At 39.4% G+C, this 27,891-nt stretch overlaps 1 protein-coding gene across 1 annotated transcript in view; it reads right to left on the bottom strand.

The window, feature by feature from the left end:
* The window catches only part of LAMA1 (laminin subunit alpha 1), a 163,357-nt gene that overhangs the window by 108,110 nt on the left and 27,356 nt on the right, over positions 1-27,891 (bottom strand). The window contains exons 2-5 of the mRNA XM_037125856.2: positions 25,742-25,912; positions 25,029-25,141; positions 1,751-1,993; positions 596-775 (exon numbers count right to left, since the gene is read on the bottom strand). Of these exons, the coding sequence (XP_036981751.2) occupies positions 596-775; positions 1,751-1,993; positions 25,029-25,141; positions 25,742-25,912 (707 nt within the window). The remainder of the gene's footprint in view (positions 1-595; positions 776-1,750; positions 1,994-25,028; positions 25,142-25,741; positions 25,913-27,891) is intronic.

The following is a 27,891-nucleotide window of genomic DNA, read 5'->3' as shown; positions in this document are numbered from 1 at the left end:
GAACTGGCCTGGAACACAGGCATGTGCCCCGACTGGAAATCGAACCTCGATCCTTTGGTTCTCAGGCCTGCACTCAATCCACTGAGCTACACCAGCCAGGGCATATGTAGTAAATTCTTAAAAATTGAACATACAAATACCCTATAACTCATTAATTCTACTCCTAGTTTTTGAAATCCAAAGTATTTGAAAATATCCACACACACTTTGTACACCTGACTATACACTTAAATCTGTAAGTTTTCTTGAATATAAATCATATTGCAAACTTTGCATTTGTCTTAGAAGAAGAAGACAAACAAAAATACCCCTCACTTGCTGGAGATGAGCCGTGGAGCCAGACTAGAGTGTGAAGGACAATGACCACTACATTCACTGCATATGTCATTATGGGATGTGGTGGAGTTGAGGGGACCTGAGGACGAGGTGTCAGAACAATCACCTATCTGAAAGGTGGCACTTTTAACAAAGCACATATAATGACCTTGAATAAAATAAGGTCACCTAGGAAGAAAAAGCTAACTAAAAAGAAAAGTGTTTTCCTTGTAAACAAGATAAACTTTTCACAATGGTAGGAACTCTACTATAGACTTACTCGTCTTGTAACAATAGGATCGAGGTCTTTTGGGTCACGGTGGCTTAGGGTCATAAGATCTGCGTTGAGGGTTCTGATGCGTTGTAAGCGAAGGCGGATGTATCGTGCAGAAGTAAATTCCAACAACTTGGGGGAAAGATCATCAGCACTTGGTCTGCCGTTGATCAGTGATGTATGAATCTGAACATATCAGAATAAATAAATGTCAGTTTTAAGCATGCAAAAATATAGCCCTAGTTTAATTTTAGGACAAAGTCTTTATAGAAACTATATAAAATCAAGCCAAACGCTAAGGTGTTTGCAGAAATACAGCATTTGTAAACTACTTGTGACTATCATGAGCACAACGTGTCTTTCAATTAATTTGAAGTTACCCATTCTAGTGTCTCAGAGAGTGCTGGAAATCTTTTAACAGGAGCATTTAGCCCCACGTAGTGAGGGTAGCTGAACATGTATCAGTAGGCCCTGGCTTCTCAGAAACAGATTGAGTGCCAGGCACAGACCTGGGAGAGTGGGATGAAAGCTAGGGAGTCTTGTCACACCCACTCCCTTACTGAAGAATCTCTGCTCTTGAAACAGTGCAGGGCTTACTGCAGGGTTCCTGCCACTCAGCGCACTTAAAAGAGATTTTGCAGCTTTATCTCATTGAGGCAGGTACTAGGAAAGACCAGTTTGTTTTGGATTACTCTCTGACTTGAATGAAGTGTGTACAGCCTGGATGTGTTGAGCACTCAACTGGAATGCCTCACAAGCCATCACAATCCTCACCACCACCAAAGAGAGCCAGAGCTAGAAAATCAGTAACTATATCTTTTAGAGGTACTAGAGCTCTCTCTTTAATATCAACAAATGTCCTTGCCCCAGTGACAAGGGAAAGAGGTTCTGAGAAGGACCTGATGGAGTTATTAAGTCACAGCAAAGACTGAGAAATCTCCTTGAAGGGAAGAAATCAGTGAGGTGAATGTGTCAGTTATGAGATTAATCATCAGTCAACACCAATGGATGATCCATTAATCTGTGCTTTGTAATCTGTACTACGGGAGATGTATTTTGAATGTTTCATGTTAACTCTTGTGATGGCAACCTTAACATTTCAGGTGGGGGGAGGGGGCCTTGATGTAAAACAGACATCAATCACTTCAATGGGCACAGTACCTCTCCATGCTCAAGGGGCACCAGCCTAGAGTAATACGAGGTGCAGATCACTTCATCATCAGCCCTGTAAGTGGGTGGCCCCCGCCTTGGGGTGATGTTGTAACGCGTCAAACACTCCGTGTCACTAACTGCGTAATACTGCCAGGGACTGAACTTGGCGCCATCCAGGGAACGCTCCAAAACCCAGTTCCCAGGTCGAGGGGCATTAGCAGCTTTGATGATAACATAGGCGACTTGAAAGACCTGAAACAAAGACACTGAAAAATCTCAGTCAAGAATCAGTGGCAACTGTTCAAAAACCCAAGTTTCTCCGGAGAGAACTCCAGTGTCTCCAGTGCTTTTGAGGATAGCTGCTTACAAGTCAGGCGTTAATCAGAAATGTGACTTGTGAGTGTCCTCCTGGTGGTGTCTGCCTTCAAAGTAAACTAAGTAAATACTCTCAAATAAAAGTATATTATTATTAATAGTATCAATGTATAAGTGCTTGCTTTCTTGTTCCTAATATCTTTCTCAACCTGGATTCTGAATGATAATAGTTGTATTATACTACATTAATTGTAGTGTTAAATATATTTTTCATAGTTATTTGGAGATAAAACATCTGAATATGAGAAGAAAGTCCTCCCACTACACATGTGTCTGCTCACTTCTCTGCATCTTATTGTCTCTGGGCTCCTTGGTTTTTGTTTTTAGTTTTCCCCCATCTTAGCCCTCATCAATTTCAGAAACACAAGATCTCTTTGAAATGTACCCACCACAAACCAAGTAACTTTACATCCATCTACAGAATCATTCCCTGGGAAGGAAAATTTTATCTTAATATAATTACTCTACTGAGGTACAAGAAATGTCCCCCAACTGAGTTTCACCTATGAGCAACGTTAAGTGTGGTGCTTTGACCATCCATATTCAGGTGCTATTTTCTTCTAGAATGCAACCACTGTTTCTAAAGCCCCTTAGAAGGAAAAGAAAGTTCTTAGATTTAAACAAGGAAGAAAATTGGGAACTCTGTATTTGCTATTAATACTTGAATCTGGAATTGAATGTCCAATGTTTAAAACTCTAGAACCATCTTTATCAATTAAAATCACTTTTAAAAATTAAAATAATGCAAATGCTACTTTGCTCTAGCATAAACAACTCCAGAAAATTCTCCCATGAACATAATTACATGTTTTTTTAAGGAGTTTATTTTTTTTAAATCTTCCCCCCAAATGTTATAATTCATATATTCCATAATTTACATGTTTCCCTGATTTACTATCTTTTAACATTACTGAAATCCCCAAACTTCTCTGAAACGCTTAGCAGTTAACTGCACTGTGTCCCCTGGAACTAGTTCTGAAGAACATGCAGAGTTCAGTCTACGGCTCAGTGGTGTGACTTTCACTTTGGCAGAGATCTAGTGTCTTCCTGGAACGCTGCAGTGGAATCCGTCCTTAATAGCTTCCCACTTGGTTTTCACACCAATGCCCAAACTAACCAAAGGGAGATTGCCCTCATCTTTATTCATCATTGTCCAACTGCCTTGTCACTAGTTTCATCATAAGAGTAGAATGTGATGAGCATGTGAGCCACGATTGATCACCATTATAGACTATGCTGAACCAGACTTTGCACAATTGAGGTACCAAGTGAGACAGTGTGACCGGGCAGCCTACTTGAGTGGGACAGATGGCAAGTTCATTTACAAATGGAGTCAAATGTCTTTGTCTTCTGTTTTCCAGTTTCACATTTGAAAGTAGAAAGAACTAAGAGATTTACCGCATGTGTATTAAGACCTTTATGTGTATCATCTCATTTAATACCAAACAACTCTGTGAGTTTCGAGTTATTGTTCCCATTTCATCTACTTGGAAACTCAGAGGTTAAAAGACAAAGAGCTGTAGGTCCCAGTAAGAAACAGGTGGTCTCCCCCAGGGTCCTCAACTACCACGTAATTTCTGGAGAACTGTCCCCCAGTGTCCACACACACCACACCTAAGGTTACTGAAGTTTCCTTCTTATGATACCAGGGGAAAAAAAGTCTCCTCCATTCACAAGGACACTTGGAAGTGGCAGTTGTTGTAGTTAACTCTGCAGTTTCTATCAAGACAGCCCTGGGAACACAGTGGAGAGTGGAAGGAGCATGTGCAAGAAACAAAAATGAATTGTGGCTAATGTTTATGTAGCCTTACTGTGCCCAGGGACAATGTTAAGTGCTTTATGAGAATTACTAGCCCTTGTCATTGCAACTACATTCTTCTTATGAAGTATCTATTATTATTTCCCCCATTTTACAGATGAGGAAACTGAGGCATGGAAAGATTAATTAATCTTCCCAGGACCTCACAGATATGTAAATGTACACCACAGATACCAGACACAGGTGGGCTGTTCTCTTGGCCACTATGTCACACTTCCACAGATTGCAAGGAAAATTCCATGAATTGCAAGAATGAAATCCCATGTCAAGGCAACTGCTAAGAACTAAACCAGTGTCTCAAACTTCTTACTTCAACCAGGGGCAATTATTTCAATACTACACTCTTGTACTTTCACCCAAACCTTGTCAGCTTCATGTGAACTGCTTAGTCATATGTAATGAAATGATACCAAATGGAAGAATAAACATGGTGGAAGAACTTCAGGACAATCTCTCAAGGGGAAACTGTTTAACTCTGATCAGCTATAATTGTTGAACCTGTGTTTAAGAATCTCTCAGTGGCTCTCTAAGTCCCAAATTGGAGGCCAGGAAGCAAGCCAAGAAAGGAACTGTGAAGCTATAAACCTTCAAAAAAGGAAAAGGATGCTATAAAGCATCTAAATACAATTTATCTTTATTTAAGCCACATTACTGACTGAACTGTTTCCCCCAAATTTGTGTGCTAAAGTTCTAATTCCTGGTACTTAAGATTGTGCCTATATCTGAAAATAGAATCTTTAAGTGGTTAATTAAGATAAAATGATGTAATATGGGAGGGCCCTAATCCAACACAACTGGTATCCTTATAAGAAGAGAAGAATAAAGCACAGACACACAGACCAAGGCGATCCTCGCTGTGAGGCTACAGCAAGGAGGTGGCCGTCTCCAAGCCAACAACAGGCCCCAGGAGAAATCAACCCTGCTGACACCTTGATCTTGGACTTCCGGCTCCCAAAACTATGAATAAGTAAACTTCTATTCTTTAGACAGCCCTAGCAAATTAATGCAAGTTCTAATTCATCAACTGTGTGTTGACAAACAGGTCTCACACATAATATTTAAAAAGTGAGGGATATTCTGATAATATAGAGAGTTCTAAACCTCTGCCCAAATGAAACTCATGACATTTCTGTTGCTCCCCCTCCCTCTCGGTTGACTAAACTGCCCTTTCTCTGTGTGTAAGGCTGGCTGACCACAAACTGATGACACAGGTTTGCACCAAATTCAGAGTCATTGTAGTCTTGCCAAACTTGCAGTTGATACAGACATTTAAAATCCATTTTCATCATGGTGTTTCACCAACAGGCCTCTGTAAACGATCACTGGAATGTACATAAACCGTGTCACGTAACAGAAATACGGTAGACACACATCAAATACAAGTTTCTACAGAGGAATCCAGACAGGAATTTTTACGTGGGCCTCCATCTTAAACATATTAAATCCACCTCAGGCGTAGAAATGTGAAAAATACAGACAGCCCGGTTCTCCGAGATCAGAGGCCAACTTCATATGTATGTGGGGAAACAAACGCAGCCTCTCCCCTTCGGAGAAAGGCCAGCTGCTCTCGGCAGGGCCTGCGTGGGATCTGCAGGGGCCCGGATGTAGGAGCCCCTTAGAAATTCTCCACAAACACTGACCTGCCTTCAGGGCACTAACTGAACAGTGAAGGCAAGAATGTTTTCTCTCTCACATAATGAAAATGAACTTTTCACAGACAAAAGAGATCTAGGTTAAAAGTCAAATTACACACACAAAAAAGAATTAAATGTATTTAATAAGAAACATTGTTCAATGATCCCCATGGAGGTGGTAAATTAGTGCTGTGTAAGCTTCATATTTTATGACATTATTAGAAAATAAAATTCAAAATAATCATTTGATTTAATATCTTTACTCAAGAATGAAGTTATTTACAAGAAGGCTAATTACTAAAGGCAATATGAATCACTTTTGACTTTATAGCGTATTGATCACTAAAGTGTCTAATCAATTGATAATAATGTGAAATAGCAACAACAACTAGGCACAAAGATAAATCTAGGGCTTAGAAGTTTATTTGGCAAGTGGTATACGTGCAAAACACACTTGAGGTAATTTTATACAGATTACCTTTAAATGTCATTTCTGTTATATTTTACAGATTTTAAAAATATAACAGAAATAACATATAACAGAAATATAACAGAAATAACAGATATAACATAAAGAGCATAGCTTTATGCATGAGAATTTTGGAATGGTATAGATTCGTTTTTCTTTAAACTTGGTGTTTTCATCAAAGTACATTATGAACATCTCTTTTTTCTTCCCCTTCTTGCTTTTTCTTCTTACACTGGTGGGGTAGGGGAGATCAGGAGGTACTGGCTGTAGTAGTAACAAGTTTCTCCTTAAAATTCTTAAGACTCACGCCTCAGAATATCAAGGAATTCTCCCTGCAGAACCACTCTGAGACTTCAAATAGACATTGAGGAAAAGCCAGAGTCAGAAAGCTGACCAAGTGGAGGGCAGAGATACGAAGCCATCTAAAAGTAAACAGCAACCTGTAACCAGTAATCTGAAGATGGAGATGTTTGAAACACCTGTCAGAGCAGCTCTGTTTTTCATCAGAAAAGCTATTTCTGAAAGAGCCCACCAGTAAGCTGTCTCAGGTCCACGCGCCATTGCTTCCATTTAAGGATGACTGCTAGTAGTATTTCGAAGGACACATGTCAACCACTTTAACTCACAACTGACAAGAGGTTGGTTTCCACTGTTTGTCTCAATGTATTTATTTCTCTATGTAACACTCAATGGTCAGTTTCACCAAGTGTTCTGAAAAGATTTTGCTAAGTTTGGTGGGAGATTTGGGGAACTACTGCAAAAGCACAACCAAGCACATCAGCAGATGCCCTTTGAGGGCCTCCTTGCCTTCCTCCCACCCTGTGAGTGCCCTGCAACGGCCCAGCCCCTAACTGAGATAAAGCACCTTGAGAAATGTAGTTACGGGCCATTCCAGCACCTGAGAAATGGAAAGGAGCCCTTCCTGTCCCCTGCCTCGTAACCACCATGGCAGCCAGAGCTAACCAGTGTTCCCCTGTGAATGTGTTAGCCTCTGAAATTACATTAGACCTTCCCCCAAAACACACTGTCCCATTTATTCCTATCAGAGCAGAGGTGCCAATAATGAGCATCCTTTCCCTTGGCTGTGAAGTAGACTCAGAAATCTGTCAATGAAACTGAAGAAAAAAGTCAGGAAGATTCCAGCAAAACTGGAGGTTGTGGCCTGCAAGGGTGGCTGCAGAGGTCTCCCAACACCCTAGCTCTGTGTCACAGGCTCAGTGGACATGTACAAACCTGCTTGGTGGCCTTGCCCTGAGGGTCAGGAACCTGTGTGTCGGGAGAACAACCTGCCCAGTTAATGAAGAGCAGAGATCCGGCCATAGAAACAGGGTCAGCTGTTCTACCAGTTAGAAAAATGACCGCTCCCCTCCAGGGGAGGGGAGGAGGCATGGGCAGAGAAGCAGAGGGGTCACTCTCAGAGAAGGCCGGGAGCAAGGGATGCTCCAAGCAATTTTTCACATAAGCTTCATTCAGTAGACATTGAGCATCTACTTTGTAATGGAGACTGTAGCAGGTGTTACAAATGCAGCAGAGGTGGAGGGCGCGGTGAGTCTGGGCTGGATGACCTAGTGTGAAAGACAGAGGCTGCCCAAGTCCTCATGGAAAAGGACAGGGGTGTTGAAGCTGTCTGGGTGTGGCTTCTCTGAGGCATCTGTTAAAGGAAGGGAAGCCTGAGCAGGAGATGTCGAGGAAAGAGCACAAACCTGCGGAGAGACAGGGAGCAAGATGCCTTGGGACCACAACATGTTGCCAGACAGAAACTGCAGGAGGCCTGGTTGGCTTGAGTGTAGCAAGAGGGAGGGAAGCTGGTTAGGGACCAGACCTTCTTTCCACCCCAGAAAGATGGGACAGGTCTCTCCCATGGGGCCCCAGAGCCCACACTTCCCCTTTCGTTCCTCAGGCCCAGAGGATTTCTGGCTGAAAACTTCTGAAAAATCCATTTCTTTTAATTTTATCTCCTCATCTTCAGTGTGACCTATCATGTACCAGTAGACCTAGAAATGGTGAGGAGCTTATAGTCTCATCTCACTTCTTCTCAGCCTTTATCATAAGAAAACACAGTGTCATTGCACCCTATGAAAGTACAGGGGGCCCTTGATCATTAAGCCTTGAAAATCCAACTGGAGATACAATCTTGAAAAGCTGTGCAAATCTGTGCTTGACTAACTCCATCAAACAGTAACCTACCAGTTATTCATTTACGACACCTGGAAACAATGTGTCTTTCCTTCGGTCATTAAATCCAGCCGAACCATTATACTTCTAGCATTACAGAGATTAGAAAGCATTCTTTTGTTTTTGTAAGATTTCATTCTTTATGTAGAATCTTGGTCTGTATCTTATTTGAAATTCTCATTTTTCTTTAGATATGTTTAACTCCAGTGACCATTTATGACTTGTCAGGCATGGAACTGACAAGTCCTCACATTTAAAAAATCAGTGTGCTATTTATTTTTTGTATTTTTCTCTTTATTGAATTTATTGAGGTGACATTGGTTAATAAAATTATATAGGTTTCAGGTGTACAATTCTATGATACATTATCTGTATATTGTATTGTGTTCACCACCCCGAGTCAAGTCTCCTTTCATCACCATTTATCCCCCTTTACCCTATTCTCCCTCCCCCTACCCCACTTCCCCGATAGTCACCATACTGTTGTGTCTATGAGTTTTTTAAAATCCCCTCAGCCAGCCCTGCAGCCCCCACTCTCTCTCTCTCACACACACACAGCCAGCTGTGTGTGTGAAGGGACTCTCTTCATCTATGAGTCTGTCTCTATCTTGCATATTAGCTCATTTTGTTCATTGGATTCAACACATGAGTGAAATCAAATGGTACTTGCCTTTCTCTGATTGGCTTATTTTACTTAGCATAATGCTCTCCGGGTCCATCCATGCTGTCACAAAGGGTAAGATGTCCTTCTTTTTATGGCCGAGTAGCATCCATTATGTAAATGTATCACAGTTTTTTATCCACTCATCTGCTGATGAGCACTTGGTCTCCTATCGAATCTTGTCTATTGTAAATAATGATGCAATGAAAGTAGGAATGCATATATTCTTTCAAATTAGTGTTTCATATTTCTTCAGATATATTCCCAGAAAAGCAACATTGGGTCATAAGGCAGTATCATTTTAAATTTTTTGAGGTAACTCCATACTGCTTTCCACTCCATACAGTGGCTGCACCAATCTGCATTCCTACCCACAGTGCACTATGGTTCCCCTTTCTCCACATCCTCACCAGCACTTGTTGTTTCTTGATTTATTGATGATAGCCATTCTCACAGGGGTGAGGTGATACCTCATCATGATTTTAATTTGCATTTCTCTGATGATTAGTGATGTTGAGCATCTTTTCATGTGTCTATTGGCCATGTGTATGTTTCCTTTGGAGAAGTGTCTGTTCAGGTCCTTTGCCCATTTTTTAAAATCAGATTGTTTGTGTTGTGTTCATACACCTTCTCAGATGTATGAATGAGTATGTTCTCCCATTCAATGGGTACTCTTTTCATTATGTTGATGGTTTCCTTTGCTGTGAAAAAAACTTTTTTGTCTGAAGCAGTCCCATTTATTTGTTTTCACTTTTCTTTCCCTTGCCCCAGGAGATATATAATAAAAAAACATGAACAGTGAAAGGACAACAAACTTACAGTTATTAACAACCACACCTAAAACAAAAGCAAACTAAAAGGACAGCTAGATCAGGAGTGGAAACATAGAAATGAAGATCTCAAGGAGGGTTAGCAACAGGGGGGTGGGAGGAGGAGAAGGGGGGAGAAGGTACAGAAAATAAGTAGCATAGACAGTAGATAGAAAATAGATGGGGGGCAAGAATAGCATGGGAAATATAGAATCTAAAGAACTTGAGACACATGGTCATAAACTAAAGGGGGGGTAATGGTGGGGACGGGGGGTAGGGTGGAGGGGAATGAAGGGGGGAATAGAACAACTATAACAGCATAATCAATAAAAAATAAATTAAAAAAAAGAAAAAAAAAGAAATGTCCAAGATTTTACTACCTATGTTTTCTTCTAGGATTTTTATGGTTCTGAGCTTCACATTTGTCTTTAACCCATTTTGAGTTATTTACTATGTGTGGTATACAAAGGTGGTCTAGTTTCATTTTTTGCATATTCTGTCCTATTTTCCCAAACCATTTATTGAATAGACTATCTTTACCCCACTGCATTTTTTTCCTCCTTTATCAAAGTTTTAAATGACCTAAAGTCATGGGTTTATTTCTGGGCTCTCTATTCTATAAATCATCACATTTAAGGCTTATTAAAATGGAATATATAAATAATGGTTTTATGTAGAAAGGTCTTTGTTTATTTAAAAAGATATGGTGAAAATGTAAAATGGGGCAGCAACTGTGGAAAAACAGTATGGAAGTTCCTCAAAAAATTAAATATAATATTACCATATGAGCCAGCTATTCCACTTCTGGGTAAAGACCCTAAAGAATTGAAAACAGGGACTCAAATGGATATTTGTACACCAATATCTATAGCAGCATTCTTAATAATAGCCCAGAGATGGAAAACCCCAAATATCTATCAACAGATAAATGGCTGGAGAAAAACTGTAGCCTATCCCTACATCGGAATATTTTTTAGCCTTAAAAAGAAATGAAATTCTAACATACACTCTTGGAGTACAATATACTAACTGAAATAAGCCAGTCACAAAAGGACAAATGCTGCAGATTTTTCTTATATAAGGCACTTAGAATAGTCAAATTCATAGAGATGGAAAGTTGAATGGTGGCCACCAGGGGCTGCTGGGGCGCAGGGTGTGGAGCCTGGGGAGTTAATGTTTAATGGGCACAAAGTCTCAGTTTGGGAGGATGTAAAAGTTCTGCAGCTGGATGGTGGTGATGATTGTACAACAATGTGAATATACTTAATACCACTGAACTGTACACTTAAAATATGGTTAAAATAATATATTTTATGCTTTCCTATTTTGTTACAGAAAAAAAGTGTAAAAATATAGAGAGAACATTGAATGGTACAAAGACACAACTTTTACAGAAGATGGAGATTTCTCATAGAATGTGAATAGGAATGTAGTTTTTTCAGTCAGGGGCTAACTCTTAAGAAGCCAATTAAACCACTTATGGGGCAAGCAAACAGCTCGGAGGGGAGGTTTGAAATCTTAGCTTTCCCGTGACCCTATTTTTGTCACCTCATTCCTAAGCTCTGGTAAGGCATGAGGATGCTTCCAAAATGCAAAACCGAAGCCCCTTAGGGGTTGAAAATGAAAGAAGGCCCTGCTATGACCTGACTGAAGAGCCACCGCTGGGACAGAAAGCTCTCCTCCTTGGTGCCACTTCCTACACAGTGTGTGAGCTGGCCCCTGGGCGTCCCACCTGTCCTCTGGCCCCGGGAGTAAGTCTGGTATAAAGTCATAAAGGATCCCCAGTGGCCGTCTCGATGGCGGCCTCCTGATTGCTTACTCCACTGGCTGTCTGTGCTCCTACCTGATGACGAACAGCGATGAAGGGCCTCTGATGAAATGCCACAAAACAGTAGAGAAAACTGAAAATTTTAAATTGCAAGACTGACAATTCTCAGTCACCTTCAAAATGTGGAGGGAAAAGTATGTAAAATTATTGAACCTGCCTCAGATTAGGCAATTTATGATTTACCTTGTAAGAGATGATTAAGAATAGCCCAAATTTGATTTAAAAACTAGTACAGAGGGGATATATGGGAATGCTCTGTACTTTCCATCTTATTTTTCTATAAATCTAAACTTCTGTACAAAATAAGGTCTATTATTTTTTTAAAAAATCTATTTCCACATACTCTAGTCATTGTCTGTTAATCTAATAAAGCTTAAACCAGCCCAGTTGGCTAATGAGTTGTTTTAAGGCTTCACCAAACTTCTCAGGATATCTTGGTTTGGACAGCTGTGGCTCCCAGCTAATTATCTGCAGGTTTTAATTTGATCTCACAGCTTGTCCAGGCTTTGTTTCCGTACCTTATGGTGCATAAAGGGCGGGACAGGGCAAGTCAGAGCTCTCCAAGTATCTGTGCACAATGTCAAAGGGATCCCAGGTCTGGGGAAAGGCACGGACATGAGCAGGCAGCTGCCGAGTCGCCGAAGAGTTTCCACTTTTATCACGACCTTGGCAGCTTGGTGATCTCACCAAGCCTAAGGCTCACAGAATGAGACTTCAGAATCATTCTCTCACTTCATCCCCCCAAACAGGAAGTGATACTCAATGAATACTTTTAATATTTTTAATTTCTTAAAATCTAGAAAATTATAAAACTAAGTTGAATGTTTTCCATGATTCAGGCTTAACATGAGAAATCGAGAGGGTGTTTCCTCTACGTTATTTTTACTGCATTATTCACAATGAATAATATATATATATATATATATATATATATATATATATATCTACTATATATATATAGTTCATTGTTCTTCAGATTTCTCATATCATTTGTATAAAATAGTGATTAGGAAACACTTATAAAATGTCACAATACAGATATAAGGTATTACTACCAGATTTCCTCAAGTGCAATAGTTAGTTTTTTGATAATTGGCACCCCTCAAAATGATATTTAGATTTAATTCAATTTTTGTCTCTTTTATTAAAATATGACTTAAAAATTTTGTCCTGCTATTCAAACATCTAAAACCCAGTTACAAAGCAATATGACTGCCTCAGTAGAGATGAATAATCATGACCTAACTTATACATGCGAAGATAAGAAACAAGACCAAGCATTGTTTAAGTATGTGAATCCTACCCAGTGATCCCAAATATATGAACGACATATTGACATAATGTAAATTAATAATATATATTTTAACTGAATAAATGACTTACTGAATGAATGAATTAATAAATTCTCTGGTATTCAGTTGGCAGAGAACTAAAAGCAAAAGGTAGTTTTAATCTTCACGCTACTGAGGAGTTTTGTTGCTAGACACATATTTTCACTTATTGTTAGTAAAAATATAAATTGAACAATACAGGGATGGGCAAAAGCAGATTAATAATAAATAATACAATAATTGGTAAATAAATACTAATAACAGAATAAACTCCATGTTTCACCTACTCACAACTGTAAACTTCCTTCTGTCCACACCTGCATTTTTCAAAAAACTAAGACAGTAAAGGTCATATTTGAAAAATGTTTAAGTTCCTTGATCCAATAGTCCAAAGTCTTGAAATCTACACCTAAGTAATAGTTAGTTAGCATTGCGGCCACAAAAGCAGCATGATTTTACAAAATTAAAAACACCTTAAATGTCCAACAATGGGAGCAAATTAAATAAATTATCATGTGCCCAGATGATAACATATTATTGTGCCATTAAAATTTATTATAGGGATTTGATGCTGGTCATGAAGAAGAAATTGGCACCGCCTGACCCTCCCACAGTAACCAACTAGACAACCTGACAGGTGTACAATGAGTGGCTCTAAACTGCTAGACAGCAGGCGGACAGGACAGGGATTGCCTGGGAGCAGAGCTTTCTGCCTGGAGGCACTTTCTGGACAGTGGGTTGTCAATGTCTTATGGAGTTAAACATACACATATACTTTGGTCAGGCAATTCCATTCTTAGAGAAATAAAAATATGTGACCAGGAAAAGATCTTACAAGAATTTTCATGGCACCTTTAGTTAGAAAAGGAAAGGAAGAAAGGAAGGAAGGAAGGGAGGGAGGGAGGAAGGGAAAGAAAGAAGGAAAAGAAAAGAAGAGAGAGAGAAAAAGAAAGAAAAAAGAAAGAAAAGAAAAAGAGAGAGAAAGAAGAAAAGAAAAAAAGAGAAAGAAAGAGAGAAACTGTAACAACTACTGTATTAGTAAGTTCTGGAGATCTAATGCACAATACACTGAACAATACTGTATGCAAAACTTCAAAGATGCTAAGAGACTAGACCTTAATTATTCTCAACACAATAAAAAAATAATTATGTGATGTGACTTAGAGGTGTTACTTAGCATTACTGTAGGAATCATAGTGTAGTATATAAATGCATCAAACCAACAAGTTCTATACCTAAAACTTACATAATGTTACATGGCAATTATACCTCAATAAAGATAAATAAATAAAATAGGCACTGAAAAAAATTGGAATAACCCAAACAGCCTAACAAGGGCGTGGATAAATTTTGATAAATTCATGAAGTGAAACACTACTCAGAAATAAAAGAACAAACCACTAACAAAAGTAACAATGGATGGATCTCACAGACATAATGCTACAGAAGCCTGACACAAAAAAGGGCACATTGTTTGATTCCATTTACATGATTTAAATAACAGACAAACCTAATCATAACTGAAAAAAAGTTCAGAACAGGGGTTCATCTTGTGGTGGGAGGTGAGGAGGGGGGCGGGTAGAGCACCGACATCAAAGGGCAAAGAGGAACATCTGGAGTGATGGAAATGTCCTGTATCTTGACATGGGTATGGTTTACATGTGTCTGTATTTGTCAAAACTCATCCAACTACACCCTTAAAATAAATGCATTTCACAAACTATGTGAAATGCATCTCAGTCAAAAGGGAAAATGAAAGAAACATTTATTACAGGCCTGGATGCACTATCTTCGCTCCACAACCAGGTCTCCTTTGTGCTGCTCTCTCCTGTGCATCTTCCCTCATTCTCTGCTCCCTTCTTTCACTGAGTCCCTCCTTTGGGTTGTCTCCCTGTCCCCTAAGCTGCCCTTCCTATGTGTTCTCCATCCATGTAACCTCGACCCCTACACATCCCTACAGCACCGAGAAAAAGCAGTCTGCTTACTTGCCTATTCCCCCCACAAAACCAGAAGCCCGTGAGGTCAGCCTTAAATAAAAACTGAAGTGACAGTGATAAAAAGTACATACATAGGGAACATGTGTGTTCTTTCTCTGTGCTAAGAGCTTTCCCTGGATGTCATCACTATCTTGTTAATCAACGAATCCTGAGGTCCCAGAACCCCATGATCAGAGATCATGAATTATTGATATACACAGTGTTTTCAGGTTGATGGAATGCTTCCAAAGGTAATTCTTGGTCGTTGAAATTGCAAATAATTTTTAAACGCATTTTTCTTATATTTTTCATATTTAAAAACATTTCTACTTTTATACCAGAACAAAGGAGTTTTCTATATAAAAAAAAAAGGTCAACTAAAGACATTAAAAACAAAGAGCCTTTGAGGTATAGCTGAGGTATTCATGAGCTGCTTTAAAAAATTTGTTACAGTGTTCTTTTTAAAGATGAAGATATTACAATTTGAGTAGATTACTAAGCAAAAAGAAAAAACCCACTAATGTTGCAATGTATTCCAACTGTAATTATCAAAAAAATATTTCTTCAGAAATTAAAACTTATTTTTAGCTTCAATATAACAGGAAGAAATAACAATTTTAGAACGATCCCTTTTTTCTTTCCATAAATACACAAGAAGCTTTATTTTGAAGCCAAAACAGTTGGGGATCTGAAAAGTATATTTTGACAGAGTCTTGAAAACTGTCTTTCCTAATTTTCCAGAATCCTTTCCAAGGCCCTAAGAAGACCTCTTCAGTACGATACTAAACTGTGTTACATGGAAAAATGCTTTGGCAAACTGTCATTGATAACACACAAATGATAAAGTTTTATAAATCTTGCCAAGAAATGAAACTCTGTATAGTTCTCAAATCTTGGGCCTCAGTTGTTTTTATTTATTTGGCTCACTTGTCATTATCACTGAAAAATTGAAGGTACAATATTTGCAACCCTATCTATGGTCCCCATTTGATCCTATAGGTCTTTTTTGTTTGTTTTCTCTTTTTTTACTGTTGTTTAAGGACAATTGTCTCCATTTTCCCCCACACTATTCCTCCCCACTCCAGCCATCCTCACCTCCCACCCTCAACCCTACGCCCCTTTGGCTTTGTCCATATGATCCTATAGGTCTTTATGTCACCCAAAGGTGTGCCACCTACAAGATAAGCTCAGAAGCCTGCCAGGAGAATTCTCTCAGAGAAAGACCTTTTCTGAAGTGTGAGACAGGGTGGGGCTCTAGAAAAGGTCTCAGATTCTTTGCCCCTCCTCCCGTTGATGGGCTGGAGTTGCCTCATGTTTCCTCCACCTGAATCTCTGCTGGCCTCAGTGACTGAGTGGCCCAGAAAACACAGGAGAAGGGAGGCTGTGTGACTCTGCAGGTCCACTCTGCAGGGGAACACACCTCTGCCTCTTTCTCTGCAACACTCGTGCTGGAGCCCTGAACTGCCAGAAAGCAATTTACATTCTGTGAGGAGCCGAGAGCCCACTGGAGGGACCGCAAAGAGACAGCCTGACCAGCCCCCACAGCCCAGCACCCCGTCCCCAGGGGCTCCACTGTCAGCCCCCATGAACCGCAGCCTCCATGGGGACACACCCACTCAATCAAGCCTTTCCTCAAAGTCTGACCCACAGAAACCAGGAGAAATATAAAATGAATGTTGTTGTCTGAAGCCACAGGTTTGCAGTGACTTCTTACACAGAGGTAAACAACTGGAAGAGAAGCTGTGTATGAGAAAATGAAATGAGATAACAAATATGTGCAAACAAAAGAAAGACATTACTATGAGAACAGTAGCTTCACAGAGAACAGGACAAAATGGATAACATTATCGGAAGGACAAGATATTAGTGTCACTTACTTCCAAATCATATTAGAGGGCTTAAGATTTCTTCTGATCTACTCACTTTGCCAAATTCAAGAAAAACTTAGTATTTTAAACTGGTTGAGGCCAGTGTAATGTAATAGAAAATCAGAAGAGAATCGTTTTGAATAAATACGAGTACACAGGGAGAGCAGCCTCCACCAGTTCCCAGGAAGGGTCTCGGCCTGACCTCTTTTAAGAAACAGCCAAGACTCATTTGTAATGCGGAGCTCCATTTTACATGCAATCCTTGTCCTCAAAAGCTTTCAAGATTTTCAGCCTTAAAAATGTGAAATTTGCCTGTTCTTTTCATTTACCCTGTCAGTGTGCTTAGCAAACACTGTCTATTTGGACAGTACAATAATAAACTTCAATTTAGTTTTGATCGATTTTTCAGAAATTTGGGGCGGGGGTGGGAAACAACAGATTCAAATTAATGAAGTTTTTATAAAACCCAGCAAACAAGCAGCTCTTGTTTAAAGCTTTGCATAAAACAAAGGCCCTTCTGTGATAATGTTCCCACAACAAAGTGCTACTTCCTAATTAAACCTACACAGAAAACAAAGCAGTTCTTCAAAAGGCAGCTTTATTTTCAATGCCATAGAAAACGTTTCCTTTTTTACATAATATATTTAGTCTTCTAAAGGAACACTGCAAATTTTTACTCATATATCTGACCACACCCAGTGAAATTTTCATGCAGGTTTAAACATTTTTAAGAGGAGAATGCAAAACACTGACTTATTTTCCTGGGTGTTGGCCAAAAACACAGGCTGGGCAGCACCTTGTGTCACAGCAAACTTGTGGACAAGTGCTAATGGTCTGCCTCAGTCACAGGGAAAGGACCCTTTGAGCCACAACATGACGTGGGCAAAGAGAATATGGGGAGGGGTGTAGGAAGAATCTGAACGCTCCCGATTTCTAGGCGGAAACTGTAACAGCTCCTGCCGGCCTTCCTATAGAATCGTAATGTAAGGGAAACAATGATAGGAGACCAGGAATAAATGAGGTGCGATGCAGTCACATAGTGTAGAAGGGACCAGTGCTGCAGTCTTCTTACCTCCAGAGACCATCTGTATTCCAGAACCGTTGAGGGAAGCGGATGAAATAACACAGACATGGGAAAAAACGCTAGGGATCATCTACAACCTATACTTCTTCTTCATGTATATGTACAGATTCCTATGTAGATGTTCCCCAACATATGATGAGATTTTGTCATGATAAACCACTGTAAGTTGCAAAAATCATTAAATGGAAAATGCATTTAATGCACCTAACCTACAAAACATCATAGCTGAAACAACCTTAGAACAATTACATCAGCCCACAGTTAGGCAAATTCATGAAACACAAAGCCTAATTTTTTAATCCTCACCCAAGGACATGCTTATTAATTTTAGAGATGGGGGAGGGAAGGAGTGAGAGAGGATAAAAACATTGATGTGAGAAACACTGATTGATTGCCTCCCTTAACCCACACATGTGCCCTGACCAGGAATCAAACCCACAACCTCTCCATTTACAGGACAATGCTCCAACCAACTAAGCCACACCAGCCAGGGCATGCAAAGCCTATTTTATAATACAGTGTTGAACATTTCATGTGATTTATTGTGAATGTCTTTCACACCATTGTAAAGTTGAAATATTATAAGTCAAATGATCATAAGTATCGAACCACTTGTATATATGAATTGTGTATGAATATATAATATATAGATTGTATATTCTATATTATATAGAATATTGTATATTCTATTATGTAGAACCTATAATATACATATATAGGTTCTATATGCCATGCGTATAGGCCATACACTATATGTAATTTCATAACACTGTATTACCAAATTCTACATTATTCCAAATTCTATATACTATATAATCTATATACTATGTACAGATTTCTAGATATATACATTGTATTTACATACTTGTATACAATGTGTATGTGTAGATTTCTATATAATACAGGCAATAAACATTCTTTTGTAAAGGAATACACAAAACAAAACTGACCATAAACTTGCAGTCTGAACTTTAAAATTGATATGTATTCATTGCAATAGTTAATTGACATACTTATGAGATCAATCTTTTTTCACTGTTATTACACATAAAAAACAAAAACAAAAAATAACCCCAAAATGTCTTGCATGGGAATTCTTAAGCAAATGGTGGGTAAGCCATATAGAAAAATATTTATACAACTTTAAGAATCATCGATAACATACTTTAATTATATTTGGAAATGCACATGGTATGACGTTAAATAAAACATCAGGACACAAACACGTAGGTCATCTATATCAGCTGAAGGGGTGGCACCGCCCAGTGATGCACAGAGCCCAGGCTCTCAGATCTCGGTAAGTCATTACATCTGAGCAAGCTACCTAAACTCTCTGTTTCAGTTTTGTCATTTGTCAAAAGGAAGTAATCATAGGACCGCATTCATAGGGTGAGTATGACTATTCAATTATGTAATTCTGATCAAGTGCTGAGAGCATGGGGTCTGGCCCAGAGTAAATGATACTGCAACATTACTGAACACACAGAAATGCATGCAAAAGTCTAAAAGTACGATGTCAAAATTATTAGTGGTTGTTTCAGAATGAAGAAACTGTAAGTTTTTCTGCCTCTTTACACTTATACATACCCTCTACATATATTTCTACCATGAACCCCTTTCACTTTTCTAACCAGAAAAAATAGAATTAACTTATGAATTTATTTTCTCAAATCTGCTTAATTGCACTTCCTAGCTAATTTAAATTAGGTTACATCAAGGCCTTGTTTAAAGTTTCCCTTGATGGTATCAGAAGACCTTTGGGACTTCAAAGTCATTTGTGGATTACAAACACAGCAGAAGGAAAGGAAACATTTATTCGGCCTGAGGAGTTTGTCAGGGGCTGGACTAGGAGCCACCCTTCACTCCTGACGCTATGGCGTTCTACTTGTAAACTGGAAAGGGGTATCACCCCACCACACTTTATACATCTCCACCACACCGTACAACCCAAAGGAACAAGACACACATAAATAGAACTGCTATCACTTATTCTTCATCACCATCCTTCTTAAAGTCACAGCACCAAGGTGTCAGCCTGTCAGCTGAGATCCAAGGACACCTAGTCAATGCATCAGAAAGCAGTCCGTGATTTCACCATAAGAATTCTAAATTTTGCATTTTCATTCCAAAGTTTATCTAAAGACTTAATATAAACCTATTCAGTGTGTAGGGGTATACACCTACACACACATACACACACACACACATGAACTGAAATTCCCTTATCACAAAATTCTGCTCGAGGATTTTACAGCTGTGTCTCTGTGTTTATGTCACTGCACTGGTACCGGTGTCACCTACTGAGAAGATGGTATTTGTGTGGGTTGCAAACAACCTCAAGTCTACCTTTGTATACTCTGCTTTGTGGGGCTCTGAGGGGAGGCGCTAGCAGGGAGTTGAAAGGCCGGAGGAGGGCTTACTTCTCTCTGGGCACCTGCTGCTCCTGTGGGTGCCCTTCAGCCTGGCTACAGCATTTGACTGCAGTCTCCAGCCTCCGCACACTCCCCAAATGAGCCTCTTCTTCACAGCTCAGAGGTGGGACATTCTCCTCCAAGCCTCTAGGTGCAAATAACCCCATTCTCCTCCCTAAGTTCTGCCTCAGAACTTCCTATCTCTGAGTCACCTTGGTGCTCCTTTCCACTTCTCCAACACTATTTAAGCAGTTCCTCATACTAGAAATACCCCTTTACATACCTGGAGTGGTTTCTGCTTTCCTCATTGGATTCTGGCTGATATGTAACAGCATGCATTTCATACTATATTAACTTTTAAGAGTTGTGGTAAACTATACATAACACAAAAATCCCTACTTTAGCCATTTTTAAGTGCAGTTTAGTGGCATTGAGTAATTCACCTTGTCACACAACCATCACCATCACTGACCATCAGAGGTTTTTCATCTTCCCAAACTGAGACTCTGCACCCGTGAAAAAACGACCCTTTATTCCTCCTCCCTTCAGTCCCTGGCAACCACCATTCCAATGCTGTCTCTACAGATGTGACTATTTCAGTACTTCATACTAGTGGAGTTACACAGAATTTGTCATTGTGTCTCGCTTATTTCACTTAGCACACTTTTGAGATTTATCCATGTGTTGCATGTTTCAGAATTTGCTTCCTTTTTAAGGCAGAATAATATTCCATCCTGTGTATATATCCCGTTTCATTTATGCATTCTCTGTTGGACACCTGGATGGCTTCCACCTTTTGGCTACTGTGAATAGTGCTGTAATAAGCCTGTGTGCGCCCATATCTCTTTGAATGCCTGCTTTCCATTCCTTTGAGAACACATCTAAAACTTGACGTTCTATGTTTTCCTTTTTGAGGAATCACCACAGTACTGTGTCGTTCCCACCAGCAATGCACGAGGGCGGCAACTTCTCCACATCCTCACCATCCCTTCTCCTCTGTTTTTAATACTTTTATGGTAGGCATGTTAATAAGTGCAAAGTGGTATCTCACTGTGGTTTGGACTTTCATTTCCTTAATGGTCAAATATGTCGAGCATCTTGTCATCTGTCCAGTGTATCAACTTTTAGGGTAGTATGTTTCAAATTGGAAAACCTCGGGGCCTTATATTGAGAAATTTTACCATAGGTATACATATTAATACAATTATCAGGGCCTAAAAAAATACTGACAATCATACAATTCAAGATCTATCAGATGTGCACGCTCTATCACAAAAATTTCTTTAAGATCTTAAGTTGTCACAGAAGTTCCCTGACTGACTTCAGTGGTGTTAGTGTTATGCGAAAGGAAATGCTCTTAAGACATCTGACGGTGAGCAGTAGTTTATTACAGCCTATGGGCTGCCAAAGTGAGCACAAGGGATAGTTTATTGTTGGAGACCACCCACATGTATGCTAGTTTTATGATTGTTAGAGACTCTTCAGCTTGATTTTTCTTAAAACAAAAATACCATTCATTCAATCCTCATAGATTTTTATAAACATAAGCTATCACTAAATCTCTAACAGTGTTAATTCTAAAATTGTGTGAATCATCAATGTAAGAAATGAATAGCAAGCACTATTTTGAAAAAGTAAAGAAATAAATCTAATCATTCCTCTTGTAATATGTTACTAAAGCAAACACTTTGCAGTTAAATCTTATTACAAACACACAATATTTATTGACTTTCTGATAACACCACTTTTTGTATTTTCTTCAGTTTATCTGTCAGGTAGCCAAACATTACACACAGAGGCTAAAAAATGCCGTAATTTGAGCAACATGATCAGTTGAACTAGAGAGTCAGGAATAGAATCAATGTCTTCAGCATTTGCCAACACAGAATGAAAGTGACTAATTTAGTCATAAAACCTCAGGATCTTACTTATTAAGGCACATGAACACATTTACAACATGAAGTTGTTACATCTGCAATTATACTCAGGTCTGTCCAATTTTACTTTAGAAATCTATGCTTAATTTCACATTTTCAGGGGAGTGAAAGAAGTTGGAAAGTTTGTTGATCATCAGGTTTTAATCAGGTAAACAAACAAGAGGAGGGAATGTGAAGAAAAAGCATTTATTGACGCTGCAGCTCTTCACTCAGTGCCTCACCTCTGCCAATGCCCGAGTGTGCAGGAGTGAACAAGACAACCCTCAGCAAACGTTAACAGGCAAAGGAAAGGACAAAGAAAGAAGAGGAGGAGGAAGAGGAAGAACATGTCTGCAGTCTCTGCCCTCTCGGACTACAGAATCCAGAAATGAATTAGCAGCTGGTTAACGGCTGGCTTGACAGGGAACACACAGATTTTGACAGCAGGAAAAAGTCATCAGAAGGTGCAGCCTTGCTGTAGATGTGAGTGTCAGTGAGACCTAAGAAACCAGGGAGACACGTGGGAGGAAAAGGAGATAACCGGACAAGGAAGAGATCTGGCTGTCAACATCAATAAGGATGCAAATCGGCCCTCACTATGAGAGGGACAGCCAACCTGCATGCACTAGAGGCAGCCTATCACTGCAGTTTCACCAGGTCTTTGGAGCCGATTTTAGTTTCTATCAGCTCTACAATAAAGGGTAGAGGAACATGTTAACAAACCCATGATGAAACAATCCAACAAACCCAGAATGTGGGATATTCTACAATACAACTGGCCTAGTCTGTTAAAAAAGTAAGCATTATTTTTTTTTAATTGGAAGACAATTCAGATTAAAAGAGATTTAAGAAGGATTGCAATCAAATGCAATGCATATTTCTTATTGTATCCTGGTTCGAAAAAGAACAAGCTGTAAACGACATTGGTGGATAAACGGAAAAAGGGATGTGGATGCAGAGGTAGTTAAGAAATTACTGGCAGTTTGTTAGAGGGGCTAATGTCATGGTGCCTATTCAGAACAAGTGTCCTGTTTGGGGAAGATACAAAAAATACTGTATTGGGACAATGTCACAATGACTGCATTTAACTTGAAAAGTGTTCAGAAAGCTAAAACAAACACAAAACAATGTTTAAAAATATCTGAAATGCAGGGGTGTTTGTATGCATATCACGGTAATATGCTTTCTGCATTACCAAAAATATCCATAATAAAAAGGCTCAATAAATAAATACATCTGAGAAAGACTGGCTCATATGTAAGAATAGTGCACTTTTAAAAATATATTTTATTGGTTATACTATTACAGTTGTCCCATTTTTCTCCCTTTATTCCCCTCCGCCCTGTACACCCCCCTCCCGCCCGCATTCTCCCCCCTCAGTTCGTGTCCATGGGTCACACTTATAAGTTCTTTGGCTTCTCCATTTCCTATACTATTCCTAACCTCCCCCTGTCTTTTTTGAAGATACCATTTCTGCTTCTTATTCCCTGAACCATTTCCCCCATTCTCCCCTTCCCCTCCCCACTGATAACCCATGTGATCTCCATTTCTGTGGTTCTGTTCCTCTTCTAGTAGTTTAACAAAGTAACGCCCAGCTGTTAGTTTGGTCGAACTCATATAACATTATATTTCTAATGCTGAAAATGGTTATACCTTTTTCTTTAAAAAAAGAAAATAAATTAAAAAGGTGATAGGAAAATCAAAATCTCTTGTAGAAGCATCCTTCCTACTGAAATAAAAACAAAGTTCAGGGGGAAAAGGAAGTTATTCTCTATTTTTCTTAGATGGGTTTGAAAATATTAACATATGACATGTTAGTTCAGGACATATGGCTGAAAATCATCAGGGTCAATATTTTACTTACATTATTATACTATGGACCTAAACTTGGAGAAATGGCTCCTGAGCCACACACATTGGTTGTTCAACCTTGTTTACTGTTATAAGAGATCAAAAGTTCCTTGCACATGAATATACACAGTATTGTCTTGTCTTCTCCTTAAAATCTTGCACATTACAAAACTATCATTATTCAAAAAATTATAATAATTTGTCATTAAATCTCAAAAATTCCTATTTCAATGCTATAGTGCATGTTTCAACTATTTGTCTCAACTGGTATTTCACATGATGTTGAAGAGTTCTAACGTAAAGAAATTGAATAAAAATAAATAGGAATATTATGCAGTAGTATTTCTTGAAAACTCGAATCAGAAATTGTGATAATAGCTGCCATCTTTCTTTTTTATCCCTTCCATTCAAACTTTTTTTCTCACTCCCAGGAATTTGGGGGCAAATAAGGCCCATACCATATTCTTCTCCATTCTACTATGTAGTCTTGAAGCCAATCAGGAGGATGCGGTTGTGGCCTGAACCAATTATACCTTGCCTTTCCCAGCTCAAGCTGAAGACCTGGTTACACTGGTACTGGACAACTCCACTTTACTCGTGACCCTCACAGACAGCAGGACAAGGGTGAGGCATGCTCAAGGGGTTAAACACTATCCCCTTTGTTTCTAAGCATTATTTACTGAAATAACTTTGCACAGTGACAGTAGCAAGATAATAAGTTTGAAAGGCAGAAAATGCATGAATTTTGTACATCTACACGACTCCCAATGTCCCTGTTGACATCAGCACACAGCCTGACACAGGATCCTGAACAAATGAGGTGCCTGCTGACGCAGCTTCTAAGAACATCAAACCCCATTGAAACAATTTCACTCATTTTCTCAAAGAATTCTGAGAATGAGAATTTTGTCAAACAATGTTACCATGCACTAGTTCTGCATATTGCTTAACTTTGCCCGGTGGAAACACAATGAGAACAGAATGTAAACATGGTTAGAAACAAGGCAGACTTTCCCAGAGGTCGTCAGACTGTAACTTGGTGACCCACAGAAATTCTTCAGTGCTTCTTGCCTTACCTACCTGTCTTAAGTCCAGAGTGATTGTGACCCAGTGATATTCTCTCCCATTTTGAATACTGGGACTTTGCCACCAGTTATTGGTCCCATCTATTGCATTTGATATTGGATGGCGTTCTGTAAAAAGAAAATAGAAAAACAATACCCTCCAGGTCCATCCATGTTGTCATAAATAACAAGACTTCATTCTTTTTTACGGTAAGCAATATTCTGTTGTATATATGTACCACATCTTCTTTATCCATTTGTCTATTGATAGGCACTTAGGTTGCTTCCATATCATAACTATTGCATAAATGCTGCAATGAACATAGGCATATGCCTGTTCAAATTAGCATTTTGAATTTCTTCAGATCAATAATGAGAAGTAGAATTTCTGGGTCATATGATAGGTGTATTTTTAAATTTTTGAGAAACCTCCATACTGTTTTCCATAGTGGCAGAAACGAACATAATACAGCATATCAACTGTAATTTACACATTATTAAAAATGAAACAAAGGAAAGAAGGAAGGTAGGAAGGAAATAAATGAAAAACATGTACTTTTCAGCTTTTGGTCTAAATTGCTTTACCCTCTAAACTGTATGCTAGTGGAAGTGAGTAGCAGCAAAGGTGAACACATTACGTTGTTCATGATTTCCTAATACGAGTCTCTGTAATCATCTCAAAAAGCATAAATTCCCACAGGTACTTCCAATAGAAGAAGCAACACTTGCCTTTGGGGTTGGCACTGTGGCCGTCACAGACCCGGCACTGGGGGTTCCGCACAGGTCGGCCAGGCACGTGCTCCACAAGTTTGCAGAACATCTCAGGCCCCTGCTCTCCACAGGTGGCATTGGTGATGATGTGAGCATTGCTGGCAAGATTGAGAATGGCAGGAAACAGGCCTGGAAGTAAAAATTCATCAAATCATCTCAGCCACTTGAAGTGCAAAGGAAATTACTGCATATCACTTTGCAGGGGAATCGAAAAGAGATTGTAAGTCTACGTGCTGAGTGAAGGCAGTCTTAACACTAGAACAGTGATACAGTGATTTCATTTGCATGAAATTCTAGGAGAAGAAAAACTCATCTCTTTGTTCTAAAAGCCAGAGATTTAAAGGAAAGTCAACGCCACCACTAAAATATCAAAGTCCTTTAGGGTATACACCTACACCCACACAGCGCTCCCTTCTCCCACTGTCCCAACTCCGGGTACCGTAAATCAGGAAAAGAGCACACGTCTGTGTTGCAGGCCGCTGGTGCCATCAGCTGTGTCACTGTGCAGGATCTCGAGTTAATCCAAAGTACCGTGGTACCCTCTCATGGTCCACTGGCAAGAGTCCTTTGTACCCAGTTCCAGTCAAAGTCTCTCTTGCTTTTCAGGCCCCGCAGCCAAAGGGGGTACCCCAAAGCCGCGTGGGCCTCTTCTACCAAAGCTGCAGGAGTCCGCACTCCACCAAAAGCATGTGGCTGTCTTCTTCACCTGGCTGCAGGGATCTCCATTCTGGCAAAGCTGCGTGGTTTTTTTCCCTTTCACCTGGGAAAGAGGGGGTCCGCACCCTGCCAAAACCACGTGGCTCCCTCTTTCACCTCACCTAGAGGGGGTCCTCACTCTGCTGAAACCGCGTGGCTCTCCTCACTTTTTTGTGCGTTTTCCCTTTTCGTGCCTGTTTCTCCCCTCCGCGGGCCTCTTCCCTATTTTTTTTTCCGACCATCCTTGGCCCCTTCCTGTATCAATTTGAGAACAAAACCCCTGCACAGTAGCGGCAGAGGGTGGGACTGAATGCAAAGGGACTCAAGGGAACTTTCTGGGGTAACGTTATGTTCTATATCTTGATAAAGGTTTGGACAGCACAGGCAGATGCAATTGTGAAAAATCATAGAATGGGTGAGATTTGGGTAGATTGGCGTGTTGCATTTTACCTCAATTAAAAAGTCATAACAAATGACGTAAACGCTGAAGAGTTTGGGAGTGAAGTGTACTTTATCCTCCAACCCATTTTGAAATGCATCAGAAAATAAGTTGGATTGATGCACCAATAGAGATGGATACAGGGTCAGACAGGTAATAAAGAGCGTAAAACATCCATTGTAGAATCTCAGCAAAAAGGTAGATGTTCACCATAAAATTCCTTCCACTTTTCTGACTGAAATGCTTCCTAATAAAATGTTGGAAAAGTAAGTTTTAAGAAAAGTGTCAAGTGATGCAATACACAAATATGCCAGTGAAATTCAAATGCCTTTCATTCAAAAGGAGGACATCCACTTCCTGCCCGCTTTGTTTCAGCTGCCTCTGCTAGTATTTACAAGGTCTTTTCTGCCATTATCTAGGATACTTTCCTCTCTCTCCTCTTTCTTTCCTGCCTGTTTTCTTTGGTGAATAAAACTTGAGAACACAAAGATCCAATTTTCAAAATTCTCATCAATTCAGTGTTCATCTTTGCCTTTGTACAGTTTTTTGCTCTCCAGTGAATTTTATCTTTAAGAAGCTGGTCCAAATTATTCAGAAAACAATTTTGGGGTGACTGTAAGAAAAATAACTCTAATAGGTTCCTTAGAAACTTGACTTTAACTTGGTAAAAGAGGATAATAGATTCTACAAAGATCCAGAAAGGACAGTGCACATGATTTTGAAGAGGCGTTTTGCACGAAAGGAGACTGTGAAGTAAGGCAGAGTGTTGACAGGCAGGGTCTCAGCTAAGTGCGGTTTCTCTCAGTTACAAGACCTTGATCTTCAAAGATCACAGAAGATAAGTTCTTCTTTATAAAGAATATAGAGTCAATATTATTTCTGAAATATTTCTTTGCCAGTAAAAATTTTAAAACCACAATATAATTTTAGTAACATAGAAGGAATTCATGTCTTCAATTTTTATTTTTTAAAG

This window comes from Artibeus jamaicensis, unplaced genomic scaffold (assembly GCF_021234435.1).
Source record: "Artibeus jamaicensis isolate MK-2021 breed Jamaican fruit bat unplaced genomic scaffold, CSHL_Jam_final contig_354, whole genome shotgun sequence".
Taxonomy (NCBI): domain Eukaryota; kingdom Metazoa; phylum Chordata; class Mammalia; order Chiroptera; family Phyllostomidae; genus Artibeus; species Artibeus jamaicensis.
Note: the sequence above shows the minus strand (reverse complement) of the source record. Positions and strands in the feature narration are given on the sequence as shown.